We start from the raw sequence: 19,947 nt of genomic DNA, 5'->3' as shown, positions 1-19,947 counted from the left end.
CTTCCCACCTAACAATGGGTCAAATTAAATGCTGTTAAGGAATGGGTGAGATCTCTCATGGTACCATTGTATAAAACTGTAGCATGGACCAAATTTTTATTTTTAAACGGATGGATACACTATTTCATGGGAGAATTAAGCACTTTAGAATAATTAATTAGAAATCTAGCAGTTAGGTAAGTAGTAATTATCTGCATCTGAATTTAAGCCTCAGCACAGCAACGTTCTGACTTGCCTAAATAATATTCTGAATGGGTAACAAGCCAAGAGAACAGCTCAGCTCTGCATCCTCAGTTCTGTCTCTTAACCCATTCACCCCTTGAAAATTCCCACTGCAAAAAGTAGTGACTGTAGTGCAAGGGAACTTGCAGGAGGCAAATTTGTGCTTCCTTACCATCAACACAGGGCCCAAAATATAGGGGTAATGATGGTGGGTGACCTGCTCAGTAGTTTGGTTTATATATATGGCCTGGAACTGTGCCAGCAGTCTACCTGGGATGCTGTGTGGAAGTTTCCAGCAGTGTGGTGTTTGTCTGAGCTGAGCTGTTTTGTGTAGGACCAACAAACTGCCCATTTAGGCACCACGCAGGCCAGACCTTCAGCTTGCATGACTTAACACTGATCTGCTGCCTGAAGATACATTCACAACGGAGGAAGCTGGTATCTTTTTCTCCCCCACTTAAGTACGCTTAAATTTGTTGCTGAAAAGCAAAGTAAAACATGATTTCTCACCAGAACAAACTCAAGAGAAAAATGCACTTGAAGTAGTGACAGTTTTATAATTGTATGTTCATACAAAAAAGGCTTAGTTGTAGAAAGTCAATTTATTCTTGAAATAAACGACTTATTTACAGAGCTAGGTACTTTACAGTTTTACAAAGCAGACAAAATTCTTCTCAGCATAAGGTACCGAAACAGTGACAAATTCATCACTGTCTAAATGCAGTTTATTCCAAAAGGAAATCTACGGCAATCATGAAACTAAATCATACCAATCACATAACAAAATGCTGTCCCTTGCAACTACAACAGTATAAAACTTTTTATCAGTCATGACCTAGATTACGCATCTGCTATACTTCTTTCTTCTTGAGTATTAGTGGACCTACGTTATCTCCTGTTAATTCATTGTGCTTGTTGTGGGAGCCATCACAGACAGGGAACTGAAAAAAAAAAAAAAAACCAAACACAAGGAATTAGCATAATTCTGTACAGCAGTTGCATGGCGATTTCTGTATTTCTTCCTACGCCCTGAGAGCTCTGGTAATGTTGCTAGTTCCTGCTGTGATGTCCTGGTTCAACGTCAAACTCCCTGTCTCCTATCAGACACAGGATACTAAGGAAACCAAACACAGTTAATGGATAACTAAGTTTGTGAGATCCTAAAATAGCTGTTCTTAGACACAAAGTCAGTGACAAAGCCTTTTCCATGAAAGAACAGCAAACAGCCATCACAGCTACAAATGGATTTACTGTGCAACTAGTAAGAGTGCTCTTAATAGATTTAGTCATTTGCAACCAAAAAGTACTTTTTTAAGAAAAGCTGAAGTACTTTGCTGAAGTGATTAGTCCAAAGTGAGGATAGCTGAGTTAAGCTTCTTCAGAGTTCAGGGCTTTTCTGTTTTTATTAAAAAAGGAAAGCATTTGGTCCAGGGAGAACAAAACCAGAGTCTGGTCACAACATTCAAAACTGAATCAGGAAATGAAAACTGAGGCAAGATGAAATACACTCATTTACATCTAGTTGATTTGGGGGATATGGAATATCCCAACCAGTCATCTCACTGCTCTGGACCAGATGGGAATCACCAACACAGCCTTATTTTCATTCTAATATGAACAACTTTCTAAGCATTGTTTTTTGCAAAATAAGAGTGGTTATCTCTTAATTAGTTGCAATGTATTTCCAAATAGTAAACCAGGTTTGCTTGGTTTTATTCTACGCACATGTGGTCACTCCCTAAACATTTCTAGAAAAACCCTACTGTGTTTCTTTCAAGTTTCTACAGTTGCATTCGTCATGTAGACAGGTTTGTGTCATTCTACAAAGTTCAGGAGCATGTTCCAATTCCAGACAAAGGCAACAGCTAAACACAGAGCAATCCACTACCAAAGCACTGCTAAAAATATGCAAGTTTCAATCTCTAATCCTACAGTAGCACGATGTCTTACCGTCTTCGAACGCCAACACCTGCAGTAAGCTTTAGTGAGGCACAGATCTTCAATGTTTATCTCATTCACTACTTTGGGATTTTCCTTCTGGATCTTGAGGTTAATCAAGCTATCCTTCTGCTGTTTCTTCTTGGGGAGGAAGGGACGAACAGCAAGGTAACCGAGCAAGGCCAGCACACCCAGGAAAGGCAGTAACCGCAGCCATTCTGAAACTAAAGATAAGGTGGGATTTAGGGTGGCTTCTGACACCACTCCAGGATGGTGCAGCATCAGCTACTTTCACATGGCTTAGGTTGAGGGTATGAAATGGGGCTGCTCAGTCAGCAGGGCCCTCAGGGCAAACAAGATTCCATTGGTGAGTCTCAAGGAAAAAAAAGAAGACGTAGATTAAGTCCTAGGATTTACTCCAGCCAAAGTAAAAACCTGACTCCTAGAATTTAATCTGAAATTGAATTTTCTCACTCTAGAAGATGATTCAATGGCAGATAATAAATACAAAACAAATGGAAGACTTACTGAAATGGGCAACCCTAAAGCACTGGCAAAACCTTCAGAATCTTTTTGGTTTTATTTTTCAGACCTGTGTTTGCTCAGGGATCTACAACCAGTTTCTACAACAAGAAGAAAGAATGACACCTAAGATCAGTAGGGCAAGTCACAGAAAATTACTTTTTACAAAGGTAAGGAACTTCTTTCAAGTACAGGTAAAAAATAAAAGTATCCACTGCACATCTGGCTGCCCTACTACATCATTATAAATATTCTAGGCATACTGGTGACAGAAGACATACTAGACTTTTTAAGAAATACATCAATAATTGGTATTTATATATAATAAAATTTAAATATATATATAAAATATATATGTATTTATACATAAAATGTATAAGGTGGATCCACTTTTCCAGCAAACATGCTGTAGCAATACTCTAGTGCAATTTAAATACTGTGGTACGCTAAAGGTTGAGAGCATTTTTCTAAATTTCTGAAGAATATATTAAATCTAAACACTCATACAAAAGAGAGTTTAAAAATATTTTAGAAGAGAAAGAAAGAAGTATAACGAGCTGGAGCACAAATAACTGCACAAGCACCTTTTAGACAAGACACTAATCAACTTACTCTTCTAAATTATTTAGGATCAGAATATAGTAAGATTTTGTTCTACAATTTGTTTGTTGAAATTAAGATGTACAAGAAAGAAAACACAACAGAGCAGGCTATGTCTGCCAGGTGGGTTGTAGCCCTGAAAAAATACATTATTCTGTATAGCTTTTATTTGTACTAGTAAAACACATGGTTATGCTAATACTTCTCCAGTTAGAAGCCAGTGGGTTTTTCTTAAGGACTTAAATTCTCTGGAACCAGACCATGTAATGAAAATAATTTGTGGGATTAATTTTTTGTTCTTTGTTGCCCTTGATGTGACAGCCACATTTAGTGCATTTATCTGGAAATGCATCACAGCTGCATAAATGCTCAAGGCACTGCAAGAAGTCTCAGCAGTAATTTCCCAACTGCACCTGCAGCAGTTCCTACAAATCACAATTCACCACATTCATGAAGACTCACTGCTATACATTAATCGCTGGTGCTCTTTCTTTAGCTCCTCCAACAAGCTCTAAGCCCTAAATAATAATTAACACTGAGATACTTAAATGTTTTCAGCTACAAAGAATTCTGAGTTCCTGGACAGCAGTGCCTGTTCGCCTTTTCTAGCATTACTTTTTCAGAACACTCCATCAATTCCATCAGGAATCCAAATACACTTTCTGACCTTACCTGAAGGACTGACTTGGAATGTATTTCAAAAGAGAGGAAAAATATTTGGTCACTGAAAAAAATTTCCAAACTTTGTATTTAACCTGACTGTTGACAAAAATGTGGATCTCTACAAAGCTACTGCTCTGAACTCCAAGACAGAACAGACATTCCAAGAGGCACACCAGGACCAGGGCATCTATCAGGTGTGTGGTGAATATAACTGGGCTAAAATTGACATACAAAAAGGACACATCTCACACTCATACAGCATCAAAATCAGAACAGTGGTCATGTCTATGAATGGCTCACAGCCAGTTGGGTTCATACAACTGAAAGAGGAATGTGATAGCTGTAACCTCTGAGAAAGGAAATTAGAAATAAACATTAATAGGATGTACAAGGCTGTTATTTAGGATGGTTATTATTTAATATTTGTACCAAGATAACTGCTGATAAATAGTTTTGTCCTCACTAGCCAGTAAATTCTGTGCTTACTTCTAATCTGGGAGTCTCTGGAAAGGCCCCAGTTACATTCATGTGTACACTAATCATAAACTGGCTTGTTATTGCCAAAAGACTGCCTGAAGCTCCTGTGTTTAAACTGAAAAATCAATGTGATCATGTTCTAAGGCATGAGATACAAGACACTGTCAGAGATCTTTAGGGTGGGTGAGCAGGGTTGGGAAAAACCCTTAATCCACACTAATGCAGTGATGCCTTCCTACAATTGTAGACTGCTCTGGTTTTGAAGCCACGCATACCTTTCTGAAGCAGATGTAGGGCAATTCACAAGACTTTATTTTCACAGCTGACAACTCAGAATTCAGCCATTACACTGATTCTGGAGATTCTTTATCAGTTCTGTTGCATGGGGAGAGGCAGATTTTGCTGACAGAAATGAAGAGTAGTGTATGGAACAGGTCAGTCTTCAGACTTGTGTTAGATAGAAACTAATCCCAGAGGTAAGTCCTGGAAAATATCAGAAACCAGAGAATTCCAAGAAGCTGAGGCAATGGATATTTTCAAGGAGAGGTGATCTTAATTTTTAGTCCAACAGTAACATGTCCAAAAACAAAAGAAATACATATACTATGAACAAAGGTACAGACCAGCCACTGAGAAGAAAAGCAAAGCAGGTATTCCCTGCTTGTCTTCCATCAACTACTCCTGTGGTATCTTTGACTTATGTTTCAGCTACCTTTTGTGGAAATAACCCTATGCAGACCCAAAAGCAGCTTCTTACAGTAACAGCCCAACTGCAAATCAAAATTTTACCAATTATTAACTACCAGTCAAAAGGAATATTGGAACTGTGCTTGTATAGTCTCTAAACTGATGACATTCTTCAGCCAAATTTGAAGTACTTAATAATTACATTCTCTTCAGAACTAATAAGCAGATCCATCCTGGTTTTGGTTGTTTGCCATTTTGAGGTGAATGTCTATGCCATTTTAATGACACCTTCCAGGAAAAAAAGCAATGCTGGCATGAGACAATACTGCTCATTTCACTGAACTTGAGAATGGAAGACTAAAGAAGCAATGACAAGACACTGAAAGAGGCTTCTGAGCAGTACGGTGTGATAATTTAGATATCCACTTTCAAACCCAAGGTTAAACATTCTTTCCTTCCTCCCTCACTGCTTTTACCTTCAGGAGGTATGCACTGGATGTTAACAGTCTTTCTCTTCAAACAAGCAGTTTTTCATTGTGGTTTTGTAAGGTCACACCAGAAAACAAATGTCCAGATCTTTAACCAGCACACTATACTAAACATCCTATAAAAAAGTCAAGGTGCTCCATATACTTTTGTTCTGTTGTTTCTACGACTGGTGCACTACAGGAATTGCAGTTGCATCTGCCTGCAAGCTAATGTTTACAGAAGCAATGAAAGAGTTAAGAAAAGACTGCACTGTTCCAAATCTGGATTCTGGCCTGCATTTGCAAACAAGGTCTATGTTGCCCAGTGTTTCATAGTGCTGGTCCCTGATTAAGTTCAATAGATGCCACCAAAGGGCAAATATTAATGCAGTTTAAATGTTTTTAGACCAGTGTTACTTCTCACTTTCAAAAAAGGAGCGAAATCTGCCATTTGCCAAAGAATATACTTTGTAATTTGTAATAGCAGCAAACACAAAAGGTCACATTAATTTTCTCTATTGTCTAATAGTCTTTCCCTAATGACAACTCAATGCAAAATAATCCCAAGACTGGGAATCCCCTGCTCTTAGAGGATTGTAACTTTAGGACAGGACAAAGACCACAACAACACAGATGAGGCAGCACTTGCTCAAGCAATCATTTTCTCAAATGAAACATAAGACTGACAGCAGTTCTACGTGCAAGTAAGCACACAACTCTACAACAACCCATGACGTTTCAATGACTTTCAATAACCTTTACACCCTAAGAGATGATAATTTTTTAATTTAGGTGCCTAGGATGCAGTGTCCTACAATAGCCTTCTCAAAAGTCTCACTGTGTTGCATTTACTCTATGCCTAACTTGAAGCACTTATACAGTTTTGCTTTTTTCCCCTCCATTTTAATTCATATTCACTCTGGGTGGAAGATGTATAAACATGGTGGCAGATACCAGTCTAGCTTACTATTGAAAAAAAAAAAGTAAAAAGGTAAAACTGTTCTCTCTATAGCCATGTATTTTTAAATATACCTTTGCCTCCCATTTTCAGACTCTATCCAAAAAATCCCTAAGAACTAGAGGTGGTGGATTTTTCAGTTATGCTCATTAAATCCTATCAGTTCTCAAAAGCAGTTTCTGACTCAGCTCCTTCTTTTGTTTGAACTTTTGTTTAATATTTTGGGGACTGACATTTCACATGTTTGGTCTACACTTAAGAAATCAGTTATTTGCTTCTTGTCCTCTCTCCAAATTCAAGGAAGTACCTGGAAGTCAATGGGGTAAACAATGTGACAACAAAGCAGTTCTCCCACGCTTATGACACTATTTGAAAAACCCTGATTTTGGTCTACAGGCCAAACCTTTCAGAGGTTTTCAGAATAAATCATATTACTACTATGCATTATGAGTACAGAAACTGCACAAATAAAATCCTGTTACAGAAAGACATGGTTAGACAAGTGAAGCAGTAAGACACTAAAATATTACTAAGCTTTACAAATTTTAAGTCAAGTTGTGGTTACAAAGGCAATTGACTTCATCAGTAAACTGCTAAATACTAGAAACAGGAGAAGCTGCATTGTTCTGTAGTTTGTTTTATCCTCCCCTCCCAACTTTGTAGCAGCTGAATTTCTCTATTTGGTAAACATAATTAACAGCTTTTTCACATGAGAGAGTACTTGTGGAAGAAGAATAGTTAATTTAAAAGAGATTTGCTTGTTCCTGAGGAAGATAACGAGACCTGCAGTTCACAAGCAGCATAAACATGCTGGAAAAAAAGGACTGCTCAAAGCCAGCTTTAAATAAACTGTGCCTGTTCTAAATTTAACCATTTTCCGACACTATTATAGTCGTGGTGTTAGTGCTGCAAGATATAAGTTTGATTCTGCACTTTGATAACTCTGATACTTCTACTTTCTGTGGAGTGTTCTTTCCTTCTTGTCACCGAACTAATCCTGTCACTTGACACTGCCTGAGGGCCCGCCTGTGGGCTCCCAGGGCCTCGGTGTGCAAAGCACTCAGCACCCATACAAGTCGCCACTACTCACTTTTCTTTCTTGTCCACTCTGTCACAGGGCTACAATCAATGAACTGGTGTTTCTACTCCCTCACGCAGAAAATACTTACAAAAATTACTAAATTAAAAAACTACCCTAACTTTATCTTTGTGGCAGGTTCCCAGAAAAAGGTTTGTTTTTTTTTTTTTTATTTAAAAAACACTTTTAACTCGGTACAGATGCTGTCTTTGACCTCTGAAGAAGATGAAGAGGCCGTGCTTTAGGCCTCCGGCTAAATCCCAGTCCATCTCGGCGCACGGCCTCTGGCTCACCGGCGTTGGCTCCCAGAGGAATTTCAGACGCGCACATTTTACTCTGTCCCTGCACTTCACCCTGACAGCTCCCCCTGCCCCGCATGGCCCCTACACCTCCTGTCGGGTCATCCTCCTGCTGCAACACTTCCAAGGTTTGGGGTGCCCCGGTCTGCGACGAGGCCGGCAGACAGCGAGCGATGCCTGGAGCGAGGGGTGAGAGCCGGATCCCAGGCAGGACCGACCGCGCCGCCGGGGCGGGAAGGGGGTCCCGCTCCCCCCGCCTACCTGTGAGGCGGATGAAGCCGCCGATGCTCTCGGGCAGCGGCAAGCGCTTGAGGTACGCGGGCAGCTGGACCTTGACGATGCGGGCCAAAGTCTCCAGCACCATCGCCAGCCTCTCCCGCCGTCCCCCCGCGCGCCGACCCGGGATGCGCCCGCCGCGCACGCGCCGAGGGGTGGGGCCGCGCACGCGCCCGGGCAGGCGGGCCCGTGCCTCCCGCGCGCCGCCCGGGCCGCGCTTCCCGCCGCTGCCGCTAGGGGGCGCTGCCCCCGGCGCGGGGGGCCGGGAGCGCTCCGGCCGCCAGGGGGCGCGCGGGCGGGGAAGGGAAGGGAAGGGAAGGGAAGGGAAGGGAAGGGAAGGGAAGGGAAGGGAAGGGAAGGGAAGGGAAGGGAAGGGAAGGGAAGGGAAGGGAAGGGAAGGGAAGGGAAGGGACAGCTGAGTACATAAGGGACTATTTAATAAAATGTGGCTTATGCTTTACAGGTTTTATGTAATTACCTGTCATCACCCTGCTGCATTCAAGTTGCATTCCATGTTAATGGTCTTATAAATATTGAAGTAAAAAGATTGAAAGTTTTTCTTCATATGAATGAGGCTGGATAATGTGAGTGCTGAGAGGTTTAAAGTTATAGGGAGAGGCCCATCTGCCTTGTGTTTGGCAATAATTTGCATAGAACAAGACCTATCACGTTTGTTTGTGTGCTTGTTTGTTTGTTTGTTTTCACTTTATTTTATTGTTATGTCTAGGAGACTGGTAATCTTTTGGCATAGAAAATCCTCCCTGTATAGGCAGATGAAAAAGTGGGAAACATGTAGCCGTTCTGGGTCAGTTTAGACAATGTATCCAGACCTGGAGATTCTAATGTCAATCCCTTGGTCATGACACCACCATTTGGTTCAAGGTGCTTTGCTATCTTAAGTGAATCTATCAAGTGCTAGTAGCATATAGCACAGAGCATGAGCAGGAAAGCTGAAGCAGCACAATCCTACAAGACCTCTCTCCTTCCTTATATGATCCTGATTGAAGCACAGTTCTCTCTCCTCCCTCAGCATACTGAAATCCCACCATATCTACCCAAATCAACTGTGTACTTTTCCTGCTGGAAAATACTGGAAGCTAAGTTTAGGATAAATCCAATTTATTTTGCTTCTGGCCTATTACTTTTCTACCTGTGGCCCTACATTAACATTTCCTGATGGATCATCATCTTTAGCTAGTGGGAATATTCCTCTGATCTCAGAGTATCTAAGTTCCCTACCTCACCTAAATTTATTCATGTAATGACTGTGTCTGATGTCCTAAGATGATTCCTTCTTGTCTAGGCAGATGCCAGCTATTAGACAAGATAATGAAAGAGTAAAACACTTGGTTATTCCTGTAGAAATTGTACATCAGATGTCGTGATGTGACCTCCTTTGTGAGACTTTCCGAGGGAAGAATACATAAGGTAAATACTCCAGCACTAAATCAAACAACTTCACACTGAAGTTGAAAACCTCTGTCCTACCCTCCTCCTCCCCAGATTCTTCTGCTCTTCCAGCCTTCTCTGGATGCTGGGAGCACAGGTGACATCTGGGGGAAGCTTCCAAGCCCTGCTGTGCTGCCTTTGATCAGTGCTGCATTCAGCACACTGCAAGTCCATCTGCACATGTTGCAGAGAGAAGTTGCTCTCCCTGCGCCCTTCCTGTTGTGTAGGGATCAGCTGACATGAGTCACAGATGGGTTTGGTATATCAAAGTCTGAAAGTCACAGATTATGGCAAACCTATAAAGAAAATGAAACCTGAATGAGATCTTTAACCAAAGCAGAAGCAAAATGTGGTCTTTAGAAACCCAGTTTGAACCAGAGCACAGGAGATGCATGTTCACCCTGCACTTTGGCTGTAGACTTCCTGTTTGCTTTAAGGTGGGAAATGTAAGCTTTAGGCTTGCTCAGTCCTGCAGGAGAGAACGGGGTTTTACACAGTAATCCATCTTTAGGCACCACATTATGGGTTTAGAACTTAGTCAACATCAGGAGGTTTAGCAGGCAGGTGTGACATCTTCCCTCTGTTACACATTTAACACCCTATGTGAACATTCTTATTCCAGAGGAAGATTGCTTCTTCAGGATTTTATCAGCATATTTTTCAACTCAAATATCAATATTTGCAAACAAGTTTGGTATCTGGAAAATTTTCTCACTTTTTTTTTTTGTGGGGAGAGTAACATGCAACAATTCGTTCTTGTATAATTAGTTTAGTCTGTGAGCTGTTAAAAAGTAGAGACTGCCTCTGCTTGTGTGTTTCATGCTAAATTTGACCACTGAAACTCTGGTATTGGGAGGATATGTAGAAGTTGCTGTAATAAAAGAGCAGCACAAAAAGCTCAAGCATAGATATTTGAACAGAACCTAGGTCACCTGTGTGGAAAGATGAATATTGCTTTCAGCACTAGATATCCTATATCACTGGGATTTTTCATCTAGCAAGAACATTACAGATCAAATGGAGCATGGAGGCCACATGAAGAGATTTCCATCCTTAGGGCTAGCTCAGGTCTTTGACATGGAATTCCCCAAACATTGCCCAAATGAGAACCAGCCCATGCTTTGATAAGAATGGTAGAAAAGTTCATGGTGCAAATGATGTTTTGCAGAATTTTTTCTTGTCACTACAACATATCTGCACTGGTCCCACTCACAGCAGAAATAAGAGCTGCCTTCAGCATCCACAAGCTGGTTGGTCCTGGTCCAGCAGACTGAGGATAGATGAAAAGAATCTGTTTGTGTACCTCCTTATATTACCCTTTGAAAATTGCTCCGTTTCCCTCTGCCCTTAATTCAGCTGTCAAATGAGATAATATTTACTGGTCTCTCTAGAACACGTGAGATTTGTAAAGGAGAACATTTATAAATTACATATATTTATTTTATTTTACCAAGTACACAACAGTAAGGATAAAGGATAAAAGATTAAAGGTTCTGAGGCAGCAGATACACAATTCTTACATCAGTAAAACAAGCCTAAGTAGCACAGTAATTTGCTCAGTATTCTTTCATGGTAATGAGCTTTTCTATCAAGAGGATGTCTGGTGTTGTTTCTACCATTTTCCTGGAATTGGTATTGCCATTTTCCAAACTGACCACCCGGAATAATGTCTGCAGCAGGCTAAAAGTACTACTGCCAACTAAAAGGGCTGCCTTCTGTGATCAGCAAACACAAGTCTCCTGTCTAGGAGGAAGCTAGATCTCTCCCTTTGTATTTGAATCATTTCACAATGGGGTGTGATTAGCTGCTGTTCCTGCTGTATGCAAAGATCTCTCTCTCTTCCACTTCTCCAAAAGCAAGCAAAATCATTACTCCCCAAAAGAGCTGTAGGAACTGTGATTCACTTCATGCAATATCCTCCATCAGCTAGTTATGCAGCACTGTCAACATCCTACTATTAAATAACTGAATCTCAAACACTAAGCAGACTAGCTTAAAACTGGATATAAGGCCACATAGATAGTTCCTTTCCTGTATTTTATGCATAACAACATTGTAAGCAAGTTGCAAATTGCACTGCACACAGGCTAGGTTTTTATTTCATATTTTTACATCCAGAGGTTTAGCTGCCCAGAGAAGAAAGCTGAAAGTGTTGTGCTTTCACTTGACTCTGAGACCTGGCACTTTAAGTGGCTTCTGCTGGTGTTTATTGAAAATGGTTAGCTGTCCATGGTGGGCAAAGTGTTTGAGAGAAAAATAAGTTAAGGAAACAAATCACATTTATAACAAAATCAGTGGGGTAATCATGTGATAGCATAATGTTTATATTATAAAATTACTACTAAATGACCAGTCATTATTTTTTAATCTAGCTAATGTCCAGGAATTTTACAATGTAACCATTATGTTTTGAAAGGAGGTGCTATCATAATTGCCAAAGTAACTGCAGTGTCCCACTAACAGCATGCATTATTGTTGAAGTTTAAAAATCCCTGCAGCTTAGAATGGCACTTATTGTTGGAGATTGTAGGGAATTAATTTTGAAGAGAATGAAAACAAGAATGTAAAGAAAAATTGCAAGATTTCTAAGAATTGCATCAGGTTCCAACATGGCAACTTCGTACATGAGAGAATAGAAGACACTGCTTTTATTTATTCGAGAAAAATGCCATGCTTTGATCTCTGAGCCATGGGTTTAACACTTTAATTCCTTTCTCTGATTGCTACTGCTGGGGAATGGGAAATGTTACCCATGAGTTGGGTATAAAACAAAGTTGAATAAATCTCCAGCTCAAGAAAAAATAAGTGTATTCAGTGCTAATTTCCCAAATATCCCCAGCCAAAGTTCAGTTACTTTCTACTTATGTTGTATGGGTTCTTCTGAGCTGGAGCTGTCTTTTTATGAAAGAAAAAGACCAGGTTGTCACTGGTAGTGGTTTCTACAGCTACTCTAACAGCTGCAGAAATAGCACAAGATGAAACTAAGAATATCCACTCTGTTACCCTGTGTTGAAATTGCATTTATTTAAAGCACAGAAAGCAACAAGTTGTATGACATGAAACTGTTGTATAAAACATCAGTCAAGTAACCCTAACAATGCACAAGAAAGTGGATAGTAAATTTAATATTGCAATGAGTTTTAAATTTTGACCCATTACACAAATCACCCAGTTTTTCCATCCACACTAGGTAGCTGATCCAGTACGTACTGCTTGTGAGGATCCAGAATGATCTGACTGTTGGTCACATACAGACTTGCATACATTTGGAACTTCATTGGCTTCCAGGGAGCTGCTATTTCACAAGTTTTACTCAAATCAGAACAAGTATCTTTAGGATTCGCTAATACGTTCATAAGAGACCAGATATGTTATTGATTTGTAGCAAGTTCTGCCTGGTTTGTTGCAATAAACCAGACTGCAAAATCCCTGATTGTCCCCTGGGAGGAAGCTGCAGTGATGAAAAACAGATACATCCTCCCCTTCATTAAAGGACCTACAGAGGACACAGCTGACATAATCTGGATCTGGGAAGTACACACTGTTAAATGAACAGATGTGAAGTAAAACCACTATCAAAACACTACAAGCTGTGCTCATGATGGGAATTCTGGGGACAAGAAGCTACATATATATATATATATATATATATATATATATATATATATATGTCAGTATATTCTCAGCAGCAGACCACTCACCTTTCCTTTTTAAACTGCATTGATGAGTGAAGACTGTCTATTCTTCACCAGATACTTGAGGATATATTTTTTCCCTTAGTACTTTACTCCCTTGGCATAAGAGCTGTCACTGAAAGATATTTTCTTCATTTTGGAAGGCAAAGGTGAGAATGCCACAAGACTAATTCCTGTGACGCAATGTGCATTCTTTGGTAGCGGCTAATTATAGCACAGAAAAACTACCAGCTTCCCTGCCGAGGACAGAGTAGATGATCTCTGCTGTGGGACTGCACTCTGCTCTTGGGTTCTTCCTGTGTCACAATGCCCAGTGACACTGCAGTGAAATGGCAGTTTGTCATCCCTTCTCAGACAGCTGTGCAACAACAGCACTGAGATTTCTGAGCCTGGCTACCCTTTTCAAGGTTAGTCAGGTCTGGCACTGACAGTAACCCATACTCATTCCCTGTCATCTCACAGGAATAAAGAGGAGCAAAAGAAAAACTTCAACCCCAAAACACCATGCCTCTTTAGTTTAGACAAGCGTATGTCCAACAGATGGAGATGAAAGCCAGAAAAAAGTAGCTATCTTGATGCCAAGGCAATGACATGGAATAGTGTTACAGCTGGTAAATAAGATTAATACAGCCTCATTTGTGCCTATCTTACTAATGCTTTTTCTTTTCTATTTTTTTCCAGACGTTCCCCATCCTCTGGACCATAATTCAGTTATAGCACAGTGCACTTCTAGACCTACACAGCTGGCTATTCCCTAGATCTTTAAGTTACTTCATTTACTTTTAAAGATATTGCCAGAAATTTATATAAATTCTGTATTCCAGCCCAGTGCACAGTGTTGTAATGTCTGTAAATATTTTTTAATAAAATGGTTTCTCTGTTGATTCAAAGGGGAAAAAGGCAACTAACACAAAATGTAGGATATAAACATATCACCCCCAAATTTACAGAACTTACTTTACAGGAAATGTAATCCTAATGACTGTGAATGGTACATGATAATTGAGAGGCATTCATGTTGAACAACATGCTAGGAGAGTGCTTTTGGAAACTGGGAAAAGATCCTAGAAACCCTTTTTATTAGAACAGCAAGTCTTTTATTGAATGCTAATTTTGTGGTAGTGTCTGTAGTTAATAAATTAAAACACTTGAGAATGTTTTAAACTGATTTCCCAAGACGAATTAAATTATTTTTGTTTAGGTTTTTTTTTACTTTTGTGTGAGTTATTTTGACAGTTTCAGGGACAGAAATGTTTTGATTATTCAGGAAACAAGTATAGTAGAAACCACTGATGCACATAGTCCCTCAAATTGCCTGTCCAACACGATTTGATACTGTCAAATATCCTGAATGATGAATGGGTAAGGGTATTATTTAGTCTCCAAGTACCTGAGTCCTCCATTTCTATTGTAGCAGTGCTTTTCTTATATGGGAGCTAAATGGAGATCATAAAAACATTTAAGATAAGCCAACAAGTAATCAGGAAGGAAATTATATTTTTTGCTGTTATTTTGAATTTAAACTGCTATGACTGAGAAAATTAGTATCTTGTATTCCACTACCAACTCCTTAAGTGAGTATTTTTCAGGGTTTTTGTTTTTGTTTTTTTTTTTTTTTTTTTACAAGATGATATCCCATTTTCCAAAGCAAAACAAACCAAAACATTTGCAGTCCTCATTGTCTTTATAAAAACAGATTCACATTTATTGCTTGGAAAAGTGACAAATCCATGCAGTGTTTCTTGAAAAACTGAAAAGCATGCTTGACCTTGAAGAATAGAAGTCAGCAGAAGTACAGAAGCCAGGTTGCCTTTGCTTTATGATTTGCAACATTTTCAGCAACTTGCCAACACCTGGCCATATTTCATTACTACCATGTCTGTCACAACCTACCTTCTCGGAAATACTGCCCTGGTCCATCCTCCTAATGGTAATGATGAAATAAATGGCTAATTTCAGTATTGGTTACTTAGAGTCATGAATAATATTTGCCAAATTACAATAAGACAGCAAACAAGAATAATATGCCATCCTTCTAAGATATATATTTGGATGTAATTACCTGGATATTTGAGGTCTAAGTAAGCTCTTGGATACCTTGTGGTTAACTGGAACATACCAAAGAAAAGATCAGGCAAATCTTTAAAGATGAGATTGCTCAAAAGGACAGAAAGAAAGTAAAGTGACTCCTCATTGCAATGATAGTTGCCTAGTTAAATCCCTTGTCTAAAATAAACAGCATATACTCCTGACAGTTCAAAGACAAACAAACCAAACAAACAACCAAATAAAAAAACTGAAGTATTTATGTGGACTTTCTTATTTTCTTAAATCATTAAATTAAGTCAATACACCATCAAACAATTAAAACACAGCACTCTACAAGACACTGTAATAATTTCCCCAGAGAAACAGCATTTTTCTGTATAAAACACAATGGGAGGGAAAAAAAGAGAGAGAAAGAATGTTCAAGGAAAAAAAACCTCTAAATGAAGAGTGACAGCAAGTCAACCTGCTGCCTCTGCTGAAGTGTAAGGTCTATTCAGCTACAAATATGTGAACAATTCACTAGCAGAACTGCCTCAGAAGAAGGAGGCATGGCCAGGAGAAATAGTTTGCTGCAGGCCATTTGTGACATTAGTGGTACTAGGGCTCCTAGCTCAGCAAGGGTCTCTGCCCCAGGTCTTCTGGAAACACTGGCTGGTCTCTGCAGGGAAACCTACTGAGATAAAAGGTTGTTTATACTTCAGTGTATGAAGTACACCATCAGTGTCCTGATTAGCTTAGGCTAGCTAATTCCCTGTACCTCTAGTCAAACAGTGAAAATTGTACTTTACAGGTAGCTGGGCAGGTGAATGGAAGCCTGCACTTCAATCAACACAGCCTGCTGTGACCCCTGAACAGTCGTGCCCATGTTGGGGAGCCTGTGAAACACCTGAACTGGCCTGTTTGAGTAATTACCTTTAAGCATTAACATTTTATCTGAACCAGCAACTTTTAAAGCCTGTTAGGTACACTGCTCAAATCCTTTCTTAAACCCAAACACTCCTCAAAGGTTGTGGTTTGCTTAGTACATTTGCATCCTGGAACAAGCACTGGAGTGGCAACCGAATTAGGATGGTCCAAATCTGGCTAGTAATCAATTACATCAAAGTAATAAAAATAGACATATCTTGAAAGCGCTCCAGAGAATCCTTTGATGTCTCCTTTAGTAAACACAATAGGTCAAATTACCTACTGCTGAAAACTGCTGTTAAGAGCTTGGTCATTTTCAGTAACAGAATAGCCCGTACAGACTTTGCTTGCAGTCTGAAGGCAGCCTGAGGGGACAAAAAACAGGTATAACAAGGAAAAGCAACTACCTCCAAAGGGATAGAGTAAAGTAGGTCACCATTAAACACCTTTTTGGCAAGGTCTCCAACTGATGTACCCTGGCCTCCTGAAATTGATAAAATTCCTGAGTTGCTCCACAGAGGGGTTTTGCCCACTGAATTCAGCCTGTGTTACCTTGTTTTAGCAACAGTGGATAACTGCTTAGCCCTTCACACCCCTCCTATTTTGCCATGTATGTTTATATTATCAATGTTTATTCAGGCATGTAAAGAATTCATACAAAAGAAGGAAACAGAGGTAGTTAGAAACTGCACGACAACAAAAAATTTCAGTTTTCAAATTTTGCATCATAATTACACCACGCACATGCTCATCTGACTTTCATGCTTCAATACCCATAGAGCTGAATCAGCACAGAAAAATGAACATTCTTGTTGACAAAAACTGCTGGTGACTTGACAGGGATATATTTTTCATCTAGATCAAATGGTAGTTTTGCTGGGAAAAAAAAAAAAAAAAGAGGGATACTCTGTATGCATACTAATAAATAACCTGTAGTGGTTTTCAGAGATTCTGTTGCTTAGGTCTGTGAAAAAAGCATAAAGAATTTTATGTTGTCATATGTTTATTCTTCTAAAATAGCTCTTATTTTCTGGAAGGATTTCAAGAGAAGAGAAAAATCTTTAACTGAAAGAAAACGATGTTGTTGCTATGAAGATAAAAAAGTGCCAAGCAATGAAGTGCTATACAAAATCCTGAAGACCAGAAGATTTTGTGGGGGACTTCAGTCTATTTATCTTGGTGTAAGTTACTGAAGTGTTCTCTGCTCTTGTGAATCCCACGTGACTGTGCAAACCAGGTTTTCACTGGGAGTTATATGTACACTAAACTCTAGGCTTTCCAATTCCCTACACAAAGCTGCAACAGCTTAAAATGGATTGATGCAGGGACTCAGCATTTTGCTCCATGACCTAGAACTGAGATGAAAAGCACTTCTATTCAAAGGAAATGTGGATTAGCATGGGAATTGTTTAAGTGAAAATGTCAGAGAAGCTGTTGAAGAAACAATGGGAGATGAAGAACTGGCCAAGTTGGAATATCAAGAAAGTTACCTTTTATCTGGTATTTCTTAAAAACTAACTGCGGCCTAACACACTGACCTTGGGCTTTACTCCAGATGTGAAAGGGGGTTGCCTACCTCTTTTTCCTAACAGAAGGAGACATAATGGTCACAGATGCATCAGCCAGGAAACTAAGCATGCACTGCTAAGTCTGTAACTGTGACCTAGTAATCCTCATGGAAGGGGAGAAGCCCCCAGCTACACAGAAAGGCCTGCTGATATTTGGAATTTGAAACAGATCAAGTGGAACCCAATGGCATCCCCAAACCTATTTTTTCCACTGTCTTGTAACGGCACTTGGCAAATTCAGCTTTTTTTTTTTTTTTTTTTTTTTTTTTTTTTTTTTTTTTTGTTGGTCTGTTAAAAAAAAAGGCCAATGGAACAATCTTATTTTACGAGCTTTCTCCTGTGATCTTATTCTTTGTGGTACCCACTGAATCAAAAGGGTCCTGAATAGGGTGAGTTTTGCTCAGATTAAAGAAGGATTTGGCTGCAAGCTTGATTTACAATAATTAAAGGAAAAACAAGTTAGACAGGATGCTGAAGAGAAAATTGAGGCCTGGTAATACATGCAAACAGGGAGAAGCTGTTGTTGTTGTTGTTCATCTTAGTGCTTTGTTTTCCAGCAGCAAGAGCTGAAGTGTTCCAAACGGGAACTAATAGTAATCTATTGGATGGATTAGATGGATATCTTGCTTTTGTTGAAGTATTTTTTTTTCTCTCTTAAAATGGAAAATCTTTTTGGAAAACATTTCCATCTTGTTTCCCCTTTTCCTCTCAGATATATGAAGCATCCTGTATGGAATGCTGCTTGGTGTCCAGGATGCTTGGTTGCTCCACCTGTTTTGAAGGCAGGTAGAATAGCATGCTCCAAATATAAAACTGGCTGGTCTTGGGCAAGCAGAAGTGAAAAACCAGCACTGATGTACAAGTAAGCTATGTTAACTTTTAAACTAAAAGGCTGGGCTGCTTTTCCCTCAAGTCCCGAGGGGCAGTGCTGTAACAGCCAAACCAGGCAACCTCCATTCATGGCTGGACCATCCATTCCTCTGTTGGACCATCAGGAAGCAGCTGAAATGGACTGGTGAATCCAGTCTTTGGAGGCTGTTGATCACTTGGCCACACAGGGCTCTGGAACACCATACTTGAAAAAACAAAATTTAAAGACAGGTTCAAGAGAGCTGGTCTGCTCTCAATATTTTTGTGCAAACTGTTTATTACCAGGCCACATCTACTGAGGTATTTTGCATAATAAACCTCTAAAAGTCTAACCCGACTCCACTACTGTGGAGGATTAGACATGGTAATACTTCTCTACAGCCACTTCTGAGGATTAGCTTCAAAAATCAAATTAAAATGAAGCAAACACAAATAGTTCCACAATAAGTTGCAACACCCTTATTCAGTAACCATCATCTGCACCTCTTGCATTTTATATTACCATATGAGGAATCTATGCAAAAGAATATACATGCTGTGTGTGGTAAAGGTGAAAAACTCTGCATGGGCACATCAACATATTAAGGTTTTGAGGCCTTGCTTGCCCACATGAAGTAGAAAAACCATTTGGTTTTATTTATTTCCAAATACTGAGGAGAAAATACATGATTTTTACCTCACAATTTGAGGAAAAGGAGGTGAGTGGAAAGTATAATGTTCTCCAAGCAGAACTGTGTGCTGTGACTTGCAGAACTGGTCACAGAACTGTCTTGTTTTTCATTCCTACACAAGCAATATTTTTTTATTTTTCTTAAAGGGGCAGATTTGTTTTTTAAAAATGACCAGCAAGTGCAATGAAGTGTTTGCCTAAACAAGTATACTAAACTAAAATTTGCAAATCTGTTTCTGAGCAATGGCTATAAACAAGAGCTATGCAATAAATTTGAAATTCTCTTTGGGGGTCAAAGACTAATAGACATATTGAATTTAACACGTAACAAAACTTGATTTACCAGATTAACAATTCCAGTTGTCTTAAATTAGCAGGGGAAATTACACACTGTCAACAGTATGTTTGTGCTGTTCTTAATTTCTTTCATTATACAGAAAATATGAATCACAAGTCTGATCAAAAATGTTAATATAAAGTCATATTAGAGGTCATTAATCTCAAATAATAATTACAAAATGTAAAACTGGAATGCTGCCAAGTATCTAAATCC

General features: G+C 39.4%; 1 protein-coding gene across 1 annotated transcript; it reads right to left on the bottom strand.

Moving 5' to 3' along the window:
• Nucleotides 1-759: 759 nt before the first annotated feature.
• Nucleotides 760-8,324, bottom strand: CISD2 (CDGSH iron sulfur domain 2). The gene is made up of 3 exons (XM_053974963.1): nucleotides 8,173-8,324; nucleotides 2,173-2,384; nucleotides 760-1,163 (listed from the first exon to the last, which is right to left on the bottom strand). The coding sequence occupies exons 1-3, from the start codon at nucleotides 8,273-8,275 to the stop codon at nucleotides 1,074-1,076; spliced, it is 405 nt and encodes a 134-aa protein (XP_053830938.1). The 5' UTR covers nucleotides 8,276-8,324; the 3' UTR covers nucleotides 760-1,073.
• Nucleotides 8,325-19,947: the final 11,623 nt, after the last annotated feature.

Source organism: Vidua macroura, chromosome 4 (genome assembly GCF_024509145.1).
Source record: "Vidua macroura isolate BioBank_ID:100142 chromosome 4, ASM2450914v1, whole genome shotgun sequence".
Classification (NCBI taxonomy): Eukaryota; Metazoa; Chordata; class Aves; order Passeriformes; family Viduidae; genus Vidua; species Vidua macroura.
Note: the sequence above shows the minus strand (reverse complement) of the source record. Positions and strands in the feature narration are given on the sequence as shown.